At 55.1% G+C, this 12347-nt stretch overlaps 1 protein-coding gene across 1 annotated transcript; it reads right to left on the minus strand.

Moving 5' to 3' along the window:
• Positions 1–38: 38 nt before the first annotated feature.
• Positions 39–12291, minus strand: LOC147414270 (dynein regulatory complex subunit 10-like). Its single transcript, XM_086474416.1, has 8 exons — positions 11617–12291; positions 10111–10344; positions 8330–8401; positions 6692–7013; positions 3749–3864; positions 3506–3651; positions 2448–2563; positions 39–220 (listed from the first exon to the last, which is right to left on the minus strand). The coding sequence occupies exons 1-8, from the start codon at positions 12289–12291 to the stop codon at positions 39–41; spliced, it is 1863 nt and encodes a 620-aa protein (XP_086330542.1).
• Between the last annotated feature and the right edge of the window lie 56 nt (positions 12292–12347).

Genomic DNA, 12347 nt, shown 5'->3' on the forward strand with positions numbered 1-12347 from the left:
GCGGAGCGCTTTGAGCTCTAGCAAGGACACGGCTGCTCTTACACAAGGGACGCGGCGGCCCAGGGGCAATCCCGGGGCTCGCGGGTATCTCGGGGGTCGGCTCTCGGGGGATGCCGGTCCCGGGCTGCCTCCAGTCCCTGCAGCTCGCTCCGACTCCGGCCGGGCCCCGCTCGCCACTGGCCCCGGCCCACCCGGCCCACCCGCCCGAGTCCTCCGGTTGCTAGGCAACCCAAGGGGGGTGGGGCCGTTCCGGGCCGCCGCAGGCGGGCGGCGCTCGCCCCGCGCTCCCGCGCAGGGAAGGGGCAGTTACCGCTCGGAGCCAACGTCCCGGCTGCTCAGAGCAGACTTCCAGCGGTGGTTTGGTGTCCTGGGCCGCAGGAAAACTTCAGCGGTGCGATAAGGTGCCCGGAGGTTTTTTGATGCGGAGATATCCCCGCTGCTTCCGCATGGTCAGAGACCTGCTCTCCGCGCTCGCCAGCTTCGTGCTCCTCTGGCTACAGCCCAGCCTAGGTACTAGCCTCCCACACCGCACTTCACAGGACACCTTCACGCCTGCTCAGGAAGAATCACAGCTGCCATCTGCAACACCTTTGCGTGGCAAGGTTTTGGTAGCAGGGCAGTTACAGGGGTGGCTTCCGTCAGAAGCTGCTACAAGTTGCCCCTATGTCCGAATGCCAGCCGGCGGCAAACAGGCGTTGCACCTGGCTGCCCAAGAAAACCCCACCGAGCTGCTCCTGCCGGGTGGCACCGCGCCCGCCCGCCCACACACCCTTGCAACGGGAGCTCCCGAGAGGCCGCGCAAGACTTTTGAGAGCCCAGCTCCACAGACAAAAAACCTACCAGGAGTCACCACCAAGCAACGTGACAGGCTGGTTTTTAAAGTAAGCTAAACAGCAAACAGCAGGAAATTCCAACGGAACGAAAAGCCGCAACCTGGAACTAAACCAATACCCACAAGGAGGCCGCTTGGGCCTCACGGTGCAGTTTTGCCAATTAAGACGATTTTAGCAAAATGAACTTTCTACCAAGCGAGTCCTGAACAGTCAACAGCCAAATCATCCAGGTTGTGCATCAGGGCAGCCACCTTCCAGACTCAAGCTAGAAAGGTGTCAAAAGCCACAGAGACGAGGCGAGCGCAGCAATTCACCGGCAAGGGCATGACTTAACCTGCAAAGCCTTTAGCAGCAAGGGCAGAGACAGAACATTCGGGCATGCACCTTCAGAGCTGGGATGAGCACAAAGACCCAGCAGAAAGTACGACACGTGGCTCGTAGAACAGCAAGAGACCTTCATACAAGTTATGTCTTAACTTCTCTGCAAAGCAGTCAAACAAGCAGCTGTCCGCATGCTGCCCAGCGGCCTGCTCGCATAGAAGAGGTCAGGGACAGCGCACAGCCCCATACCTGGAGCTTCCTTGCTCCTGCCAGTTAGCGACAAGTCCTCGTGACGTAAAAATGCCAGTTTAGCCCAGGTTGTGTCACAGGTACGCTCTGCAATGAGCCAGCTCAGCTGACACTCAATGGGTTGGCACGGCTGCTTTTTAAGAGCGTTGCTCTTGAGGAGTATCACGGAGGCTTTTTTCCATTTAAGAGAAACTTTACCACGTGTTCTAGACCGTATTTCTGTACTCCTGGCTCACAACCAAATTAACTCCGTTCTCATCCAGCCCAACAATGAAAAAAAGGCACAAAAACCTTCAGCATCACTTTTCCCAAGCAGCTGCTGCAGGTCAGCACTGGCTGAAAGCTTCACCAAGTAATGCAGCTTCAACTCCTTCACATGCTGCTCTGAATAATTTCCTTCGGTGTTCTTGTTTGTCGTTTCAGACTAAAACAGGTCAAATTGTCTTAAAATAAACCCAGTCATTCCAATCTAAATTGCTGAAGAAAACCACTTGTTTGTTCATGACAGACTGGGCACCAATACAGAAAAAAAGATATTCTGACACGGTTACGAGCGGAGCGCTAAACTTCAACAACCTTTTCAAGCCACCTAGCCCTGCTGGTCCAGATCTGGCGTGGAGTTGAAGAGCGTAAGCACACCAGAAAAGGATGACAAGTAAATTAGCTGAATTACCGACAGGGAACTACATTCTCATGGGGGTTGTTGGTCATGGAGCACGTTCGTTTGGCTTGAGTTTTGGAGGAGTTTTAAACAACTCTAAGTAGATAAACGCACCATTGAGCTTCCGACCTTTTACTCGCTGGGGTCCCACCCCAGGCTCCAGATCTCTCTTTCAAAGAGAGATGGAGTTTATATTTACACCTGACAGTGAGATGAAGCTCAGGGATCTGCTTCAGGCTACATGTCAGCAGCTGTAGCAGAGAGGAAAGCAGAAGACGAACTTTGTGTCAGCAGGAATAACAGCTTTTGCATAGCTTTTACAGAGAAGTCCTCGCTCACAGGGTTTGGTACTTTAAAGCCGTATTATTTTATACAGCTCTCACCATCTTTAATATCAGGGATCGGTTCCACGTTCTGAAATACAGCCAACGTACGTTCCACAATACTGAAGGTGACAGAGCACTTGTCTTCCAAGCGACCAGAAGAAACGTGATCCTTCCTAAAGGAGAAAAGCACCAAAATCCTACAAGCCATAGGTTTCTATTTTGACCACTCAGCTGATACAAAGAACTCAAGAGAACCTACTAACACGACATCACTTCGGATCGACCCTCAGAGCCGCTGGTCCGTGTGCCCGATCCCCTCCTCACTGAACCGACAGCCCGTCTGTATGAAAACCACCACGTCAGACAGCAAAGCAAGGCAGGCGAGCCTTTGGAGCCACCGCCAAGTGCTGGAACTGCCTGCCTTCCCCCAGGAACAGCCCCCTGCCTCCCCCAGCACACCATCCCAGGCCATCCATCCTCTCCCCTCGCCCACCGCCGCCGCAGCGCTCGCGTTTCCACGCACGGTGACTGGAAATGTTTTTAACCTCTGGTCTCCTGCCCAGTAAAAACACCAAGGCAGCACAACCAGGTTACAAAAGCACATCGATTTTAGGCAAGAAGTGGGTCTCCTGCTGTTGGTAGGCTTACGATTCTGGCTTTGGGGGTAGTTGTAGCCCACCTGACGCAGGCGGGGGGGGGGGGGGGGAGGGAGGGGGAGGGGAGGCACGTGAGGCGGCAGCGCGGCGCGGACGCCCCCTGGCGGCGGGGCGGGAAGAGCCCGCGCCCCCCTCCCCCGCCATTTTGACCCCCGCCGCCATTTCGCGGCCCCACGACACGGGCCGGGCCGGGCCGGGGGGGCGTATTGGAGCTTCGCTGCACCGACCCCTTCTTTGCAGCCGGGCAGCAGGGGTGACCGAGCGCCAGCCATGAGGAGAAGCCCTGCTCCCCCTCACCTGCTCCCCCCCCGCCAGCCCGCGGTGCTGCTTTTTACGAGCCCTTCCAGGCGTCCCCAGGTGTACGAGGCCCTTTCCTTTCGCGCCCCCGCCCTCCCAGCCCCAGGGGATCGCCTTTCCCTGATCTCTCTAATCTGCTCTGATCCCCCCTGATCGCGTTACGGCTCGCCCGTCACCTGCACGGGCACCCCTGCCTGCTCGCTCGGGGCAGCCCCGCCGGGCGGGGAAAGAAAGAAGCGGGCGAACTCCAGCCCCGGCTCCGCAGAGGGTTTCTTGCGCCCCCCTGAAGTTGGCCATTTCCTCCCATTCTAAAGAGGTGCCCCTGAGAGCACCGCGCCAGGAGCACCAGCACCTTTGGCGCTAGCGGACACCGAGGCCGCTGGAAAGAGGCCGGGAGCACTTTGCGCTCCAAATGCTGGTGTCGTCCCATCGGAAGGTGTTCTCAGTCTGCCACCCAGCTGAACGCCTCTCCAGATAGGGCTTGACATCTGGAGGCAACATCTGGAGTTCTTGGACAAACTCTGAGACAGGGAAGCCTCCAAAGCAGCGTCCAGCAGCCCCTGACAAACCCCAACCTCCTCTAATCGAAAAGCATGCCCAGACCTTTTGCCAAGAACTGAAGGGCTGTGGGTGTTTGTAAACTGAAGAGCATCCCTGCTGATGCAAATACACCCCCAAACTACCCACCTGGGTGCCAACACCCAAAAGTCTCCGCAGATCCTGGCCTCTCTTGTGGCCGCAAACGAGGGAACAATCCTCCTCCAGCCACGTCTAAGGAGAGAGGGGGGCCTCATCTGATCCTGCCTCTCCCGTCCTTGTGATTCCTTAGGGATTCCAGCCCGCTTGGCATAGGCCCCTGCAGTGGATTGGGCATAGGAGGGCAAAAATCCTGTGATGTATATTGAGCACAGACGTGTCACACCGACCCTCGGACTTTTAACCAAACAAAGAGTTTGGTAAAGGGCAAATCTGTCAGGTCCTTGTGTTTGCTGCTTGGGGCGCTGCTGTGGGATCTCCCCCTCACAGCGAGCTCAGCCCTCGAACATCTCCAGTCACCCTTTGTCCTCAGCAAAATGCCCCCTCTCCGCTTTGGCGTACGTTAGATGGTAAAAAGCATCTCAGCCCTTTTGCTACAGGGACCCATTTCTGAACAGAGGTAGAGGGGCAGACGAGGACTGGAGCCTGGTGGCACTTGGGCTTTGCAGCCAGCTTCACTGCCCTCTCCTGCAAAGAGAGGCTGTGAGGAAGGGCCACTGAAGTCAGTGAGCGAAGAAATGTCACTGGGAGTCTGGATCCAAAGTGCTGCTCGCTCCCAGCATCGTTAAATGCAAAGGATATGTGAGAGGAGGTGCCCGGGCCTTTACGGTAACATGGAACAGCCTAGTTTCCCACGAAAATTAAACAAATAAGACACAGCACTCTGTCTGTGACTGTATCTGCGCCCAATTTCAGTCCTAGTGAGCAGCTCTGTGGTATGAAGTTGCTACAGAGCCGCTGAAAATAGGAGACCAAGGGAGTAAAAACACTTGGCTTGCGCCCCTGTGAAAGGGAAAGGCTGCAGCGAGCTCTTGGGGCGTCAGGCGCTGGACAATCCAAGGAGAGCACGCTGTCAAAACAGGGCTCTGCATTAAACAGGGCGCAGGCTGCTGCTTGGCTGAGGGAGCGACTCGTGGGATTGGGAGCGTGCGGAATATCCTGGCACCAGCGCTCCGTGTTCACAAAGGAGACAGAGCAGTCCTGTAAAAGAAACTTTATTCGAATAAAGGGAGAGTCCGCCGGGCAGATCCCGTGGGGTCTCTCCAAGTTGCTGGGGTCGCAGCCCCCTTTTGGTCCTAATTTCCCGGCCGCAGAGGACCCTCTCCCGTTCCCCGTGGGCTGAGGTACTAGGAAGGCACAGACTTCCCGATCCGCCTACTACAGAGGCTACATTTTTACCCCTTAACGCGTACCCCCCTTTGCATCACGCACCGTGTGTTTCATTAGCATGTCATCGTGCACCTCCTGGGCGGAGAAGATAATATTAATAAGTCTATTAAGCCTGCGCACTGTTTCCTAAAGTGGAAAAGTTCAAACTTCCCTTGAAACTTTCCAGGAAATTTTTTTTTTTGAATGATTTTTCTCTTGCAAGTTGTCTTACCCAACAGAGGTTTGTAGTCGGGTCCTTGGTTTCGGTTGAGATTCACTAATTGCTGAGATATACGGCACCTTTTGTTTTACGAGGCCTGCTGATTACTTCATAAACACACGGCTCCTCTGGATAAACAGTGCCGTGTACTTGCAAAAACACTCTCCTCCTTATCTGTTCATCGCTTAGGTCTGTGGTGTCTTGTACCAGCCTGGGTCACTGCTGCTATATTTTTGTAAAGGCACTCTCATAATCCTATCAGGAGCAAGGCACAAGCTGGGCTGTCCCACATGCTGTCCCACAGATGGCCCCTGCCAAAAACTGCAAACTGCCGCGGGCGGTGCCCAGCCAGGACCCGTGTCCCTTCTCTCACTGGTCAGCAACGGTCCTGCAGCTCCCTCCTGTAGAAACGGACGTGGTCTCTCCAATCCACACAAGCAGAAGCCCTGTCAGATGAAGGGCCTCAGCCTGCCCCCAGGAACGATCTGACTGCCATCTTCAGTAAGAGCAGAGTGGGGCCCTGACCCACAGGCAAGGAGACAAGCCAGGAACCTGCGCTCCTGGCCCAGTCCCTTCAGCAGGAGACGTCCTCCTCCTCGCAGAGGTAGCAAAGCCAAACCTAAAATGGTGTGACATGTCTTCACGCCACTGCTTCCATATCCTCCAGCTAGGAGAGGCAGCCCCAGCCCTGGAGGCACTAATGCAAATGCTCTCTCAAATCTAATGCTTTTGTCTGGAAGAGCTCAGTCCCAGCAGAATCAGCAGCTTTGCCAGGAGGAGAAGCATAGATTTTGTGCTTTATTTCTTGGCCTTCTTGCCTTCCTTGCCCTCCTTGCCCTCCTTGCCCTCCTTGCCCTTCTTGCCTTCCTTGCCCTCCTTGCCTTCCTTGCCCTTCTTGCTCTCCTTGCCCTCCTTGCCCTCCTTGCCCTCCTTGCCCTTCTTGCCTTCCTTGCCCTCCTTGCCTTCCTTGCCCTCCATGCCCTCCTTGCCCTCCTTGCCCTCCTTGCCCTCCTTGCCCTCCTTGCCCTCCTTGCCCTCCTTGCCCTTCTTGCCCTCCTTGCCTTCCTTGCCCTTCTTGCTCTCCTTGCCCTCCTTGCCCTCCTTGCCCTCCTTGACCTTCTTGCCTTCCTTGCCCTCCTTGCCCTCCTTGCCCTCCTTGCCCTTCTTGCCTTCCTTGCCCTCCTTGCCCTCCTTGCCCTTCTTGCCTTCCTTGCCCTCCTTGCCTTCCTTGCCCTCCTTGCCCTTCTTGCCCTTCTTGCCTTCCTTGCCCTCCTTGCCCTCCTTGCCCTCCTTGCCCTCCTTGCCCTCCTTGCCCTTCTTGCCCTCCTTCTTCTTCCTTTCTGCCTTGAGGAGGGACCGGACCAAGTAGCCTCTCCAGATGGCCTGGATGCGGATGGCAGCAAGGGTCCTGGTGGTCATCTCCTTCAAAGCCTTCTTCTCCTGAATCTGGGAATACTCCTGGAGAAGCATAGCCCGTTTCTCCATCAGCAGGGACAGCTGGGCCTTCTCCTTGGCGTAGGCAGCGTGAATCTCCTCATACTTGGCCTGGCAAGACAGCAGACACCAGGTACAGCAATGTTGAGGGCATTCAGCAGCTCCTCCCTGTACATCCCTGGGTAAGGGCTCTTAAACCCATCCCGAAGCCGAGCAGAACCACGACTGGGAGCTGAGCCGAGCCTCTCCAAAGGGAGTCAGAAAAGGAGGCATGTGCCCAGTACCCAGGGAATTTCATTAAATGCCGGGTCCTAGTACCTCCATGCTGCTCTGAAAAATCCTCTCATCATTCTCCCTGTGTTGCCAACAGCACCCACCCTCCGCTGGGAACTCTCACCAGGGAGCACACGCGCAGGTCAGAGATGCTCCTGCAGGTGCTCTGGGCCAAAGGACATCGCTGCAGTCGGGGTGGGGCTGAGCCTGAGCTGAGAGCTTTGCTGAGAAGCCGCTCGGACGAGCGGCACTGAAGCCCAGCTAATACGCTACCCACGGCTGAGAGCGTGACAAGAGCCAGACCGCGTCGGCCTGGAAAAGGCCGAGGACGGGTAGTTTTAATGGTGTTACTGCGCTTCCAGCAGCTGCTCGGCAGCAGGCGATGCCTTTCCTAACGCCTTTGAGGAAGCCACGCGGAGGGGTGGAAGATTAGGGGAACCAGCAGCGTGGACGTGTGTCTGCCTTAGCAAGTTCTGCCCCAAACCTGCCACGACGTGGTGCCACCCAGCGGGCAGGAAACCAAAATAAGCACGTTGTTAAACACCTGACAAGGCGGGGGCATTTCTCACAACTGGCAGCCAGCTTCTAGGCCCCTCCCTACGTTTTGCTTTGTTAGTAATCCAGCAGCTTTTGGCCATCTCCATCAACGGGGCAAGAGCAGGACAGCGACTAAGCCCTTCTCAGAGGCAAGGCTGGGGGGTGCTGATGAGGTTCCCAGCCTGTCGTGGTTCAGTTGGGTGCCAAGGCAGCGGTATGCAGGCTGTTTGGTTTCTCAGCACTTGGCACCTCTCTCAAGGGGGGCAGCAGAAACAACAGGAGCATGATTTGGACACCAGGGCTAATAAGATTGAAGCAAAACTGAAAAACCTGTTCCCTACCATCAGGTGGGCATGTCTGACAGGACGTGGCAACCCATTTGCCCCCAGATACTGGGGGATTTAGCAGTGGATGTAACTTTTTCTAAAGTCAAAGCAGCCGAGAACTCCTCGACATAGGCGGGACAAAGAGACCTAAAGCCTGTCCTTCTTCTGGGTGGAGAGCTGTCCTTTTCCTTTCCACGGCCTCCTGGGTAAAAGCCACCTGTCCATTTGGACAGGAATCTACCTGAACACATCACCTCACACGAGAGCAAAGCACTTTCAAGCGGATGATACCTGTTTTTCTCCCATGTCTTCGTCATATATCTGGATCCAGTTCACAATTTCCTTCTCCAGTTTGCAGATCCTCTGAAACACAAAACGAGATAGGTTCCTTGCAGGCACCTGAAGCCTGGTGAAAAGTAGCCGAGTTAGAAAACAGCGTTGAGCCCCAGCATCATTGTATTGGGGTATAACATCTCCTCCTTGTGGCAAACTTCCCTCAGCTGCCACATAATTCGTTCGCCCTGGGTTGGCAATTCTCATGGCACATTCCCTGAGGCCACAAGGGCCTTATTTGCTTGACAGCATGGAGCTGGGGGCTTGAAACACATCGGAAAGGTGCATCCTGCAGTAGGAAATGAACGTGTCTGATGGAATGTGGCAAGTCATCGACAAACTGGGGCAACCACCCTAAAACCGAAGCAAGAGAGAACAGCAGTTCACTGGGACAGGAACATGAAAGCAGGACAGAAAGTACTCGAAAGCTGGTGCCTTTTAGAAAGAAGAGATCTTTCGAGCTGCAGAACAGTTTCACAGCGGCCATCCTGCAGTATAACCAGGTTCGGGCAGTTTACCTCAAGCTGCTTTCTCAGCTCTGTGGAATCATCAAGAGAAAGGTCAGCTAAAGCCCATCACAAGTGCCACAGGATTTCCTGTATGACACTGACCCAGGAGGATGTCCCAAGGGCTCCCAGGTCATCATGAGGTCACACCTCAGCTAGTTAGACCACAAGCACAATCTTGGGCCTCCCAGGGCTAGGGCAGGTGCTAAGGAGGGGGAAAGGAGACCTCTGCGGTCAGCAATCGGTGTGCCTGAGCACTGGAATGGGCCGAGCCACTCATCAACCAGCACTGCAGGGGCCTGCAGCCTCCGGAGAAACTGCCTGACAAAGCCACTCCATTAAGGAGGTGTAAGTGGGTGCTGTGGGATTCCGTACTGTGGCTCTAGCTTGCATTGGACGCTTCGGCAGTGCCCAGCCCCGCTGCCACTTCGCTCCACATCGTGCAAGGCGAGACTGAAAGCTGCCCCACCACCCACGTGCGCTGTCCTGCCCCTGGGAGGCCAGGGCGTGTCTGGCGTAGACAGCAAGTGGGAGCAAAAGCGGCGGGGGGGGTGGGGGGAGAATGGTATTTTTCCCCTTCTAGGTTCTCTGCGCCCTGTGTCACCAGCATGCTCTGCTCAGGGCAGAGCTGACGATACTGGGGCCTGCGCCTGCCTGCTGCTCCTGTTTCCTCCTCCTGTATCTGCTCGGCGCTGTGATAAATCACATTTCCCCCTCATTCAACCCAGCCTGGCCCCTCGGCTTGGGCCAGACAGAGCAGGAACCGCTTAGCTCCCAAGACCAGCTGCGCTCCACTGGGAGTACGACAACCAGCTCTACAAGATGATGGGTTAGGTAAAGCCGGTAGCACCTTTGCTCTGCTTACCCTACGCCAAATCCCCTGTTTCTCGACATAGGCCTTGCCTGTCCCGCCGTAGCCTTGCAGCTCTGCCCTCTGACTAGCCCACAACCTCCCTGGCACGCAGTGTCGCGGCGCTGTATCAAGGTGTTTCCAGAGCTAGGTCAGCAGGCAGGAGGAGGACCTGTGAGCAGGCTGCTTCCCTGCTGCCGCTGCAGGGTTGCTTTCCACTGGAGTCAGCAGAGCATGAGGACAGAGCAGGTATCCTCCCGGCCAACACCACGTGCATCCTGCCAGGAACTAGCGGGAACCGAGTAAATGACTTGCAGCAGCCAGACCTGACGGCGCTACAAACGGGTTTCAATCTCCTGTCACAGAGCTCTCCTCCCCTTTACCTTTCGGAGAGCCAGCTCTGACGCTTGGTGCTCCAGCACGAGTGCACTGAGTTGTGCTTCCAGCTGCTGAGCGTCCTGCTGTAGCCTGGCGCACCTGGCCTGGGAGGCTTGCAGCACCTCTTTTTGCCGCTTTTCTCCTTCCCGCTTGATCCGCCGGATGCCAGCCTTGTGGTCTTTGGCCAGGTCTTGCATGCTGGTTTCGAGGTCTTTGATCACGTTGTCTTTCCGGCGAATCTAGACCCAGAAAACAAGAGAAAGAAATACCATCGAGTAATGCCAGTCAGGCGAAAAGTGGCCAGGAGAAGTAAGACACCCTCGCAAAGGTGGGGGAGATCCAAGAAGACGCCCTGCTGATCTGGTAGCAACCGGGATCTGCCACTGCTGGCCGAGGGAACAGAGTTAGATTTACACGGGGTGCTTTGAAATCTTCCCCCACCGCTCCTCTGGGAGCCTGGGGATAAAGGGAAGAGAACGAACAAACCATACTGAGACACCCTGGCGCTGCCAAAGAAGAGCCAAAACCAGAGCCACTGGAGCGAGCCCCGGGGCTCCCTCGAGCTTTGGATTAGGCTCAGGGGGACTGTCTGGGGGGACGCGGCTCAGTGTGCTGCCTGCGAGAGAAATCCTCCGCTGGGACTAGGGAAACGCGTTTGTTCGTGATGCCCTGGACAAGCTGCCAAACTGCCCAGAAAAATCTCAAGCGTCTCGATTCACAGCTCTCCAAGGAGCGGAGGGAATGGGGAAAGCAGGCCCTTGTCTCCGTTAGCACCATTCAGCGCGGCGAGCACAAGACAAAACCTTCCCCTCCGGCCCCTCTTGCAGGAAGGAGAAAGAAAAGCATACGGACAAAACAAAGGATGGCTTCTCAGGAGTTCAGGGGCTTGGATGCTGCCGCAGCCCACGGACTCACAGAAGGAGCCTGGGAAATGCCCGTTTCCTTATCGGCACCTCAGTTGCCTTCACTGAAAAAACAAAGAATTGGTGTAATCGCATATTAATCACAAATGCTCTAAGGCAGCTGGTATTACAGAGCTGGAAGTCACAGAAATGTTGGTTTTAAGCAAGAGTGAAGGCAGAGCAGATAGTAAAAATGGATTTCAATCCGTGCAATCTCTCCCTGGAATGACTTTTCATCATTTCAGCAGCAGCTAATGAAGTCTCGCGCTGGCAGCTGGCATTGTACCCCTGCCAAAACACTACCACAGCAATTTGTGCCTGTCCTGCAGCTCCCTTTTAAACTCAGTGACTCGTGTCAGTCAACTTGGCTGATAAGAACAGGTTCCAAACATGCCAAATTCAAGGATTAAAAAAAATAATAATAATAAAATCAAGCACGCAATGAGCATATTTCACAATGAAAATAGTATCTTTACATTTAGGATCTGGTTTAGAAATAATTTCTGGAGCTTCCTCTTCAGGAACTGCAAGAAAAGGACCGGGTTTTAGCGTACCAAAGTTTTGCTTCAGTAACGCTTTGTTGGAAAACATATTCCCACAATATCATACCTGCTCCTCTCGAGTCCGGATTGCTGCTGCCAATTCTGCCTGTAAAGCTGTGATTGCTTCAGTGTTTTCCTTAACCCAGGGGGAGATGTTTTCCATCAAGTGAGTCTTTTTTTCCTCCTCCATTGGACTAGTCAGGAGTCTCTCAACCATGAAGTTCCTGAACTCCCTAAAGGCTTTGATAAACCCTTTTCTCGCCCAGTCTTCACGGCGCAGAGCCTGGCAAAGCAAAGGGTTGGTCAGTAAGTGTCTCAGGACATTTCTAACAGAACGTTTCAGACGTTGCTCCAGCAAGCAGAGACGGCCCCGTTGTTCCTCAGCTCTCCTGGTGTCCCCTTCTTCAGAGCTCGCAAGCAGGTGCTCCACTTCGTTTGAAAGCTTTTGGTGCTCGACCAGGACGTTTGTGATCTCAGGTCCCAGCATATCAGCAAACCCGTCCAGAGAGTCGATAATATGTGGGATCAAACGGCTCATCTCCAGCTTGGCAATTGTCTCATCCAAGACGGTGATGATTCTTTCCGTCTCAACGCTACCAGGTCTCACACCGTGTGGATCTAACGTCTTCGCGGCACCTGGTGGGATCACTGCCTTCCCTGGAGTCGCCATGCGCTTCACCAGGGGCTTGTTTCTTTGCTTCCAAGACGGTGCCTGGAGCACAGCTGGATCCCCTGCCGCCATGGCTTCGGTTCAATGCTGGTGAGCGGAGCGCTTTGAGCTCTAGCAAGGACACGGCT

This window comes from Leptosomus discolor, chromosome 16 (assembly GCF_034619465.1).
Source record: "Leptosomus discolor isolate bLepDis1 chromosome 16, bLepDis1.hap2, whole genome shotgun sequence".
Classification (NCBI taxonomy): Eukaryota; Metazoa; Chordata; class Aves; order Leptosomiformes; family Leptosomidae; genus Leptosomus; species Leptosomus discolor.

Bases quoted from the DNA above. Each gene is read 5' to 3' on its own strand.
- LOC147414270 (XM_086474416.1), bottom strand. From the start codon at position 12,291: ATGGCGGCAGGGGATCCAGCTGTGCTCCAGGCACCGTCTTGGAAGCAA. The intron at 10,345-11,616 runs GTATGATATTGT...TTCTGGGTCTAG, and splicing joins TCCGGACTCGAGAGGAGCAG to ATTCGCCGGAAAGACAACGT. The intron at 8,402-10,110 runs GTAAAGGGGAGG...TTTGTGTTTCAG, and splicing joins CAGAGCTGGCTCTCCGAAAG to AGGATCTGCAAACTGGAGAA.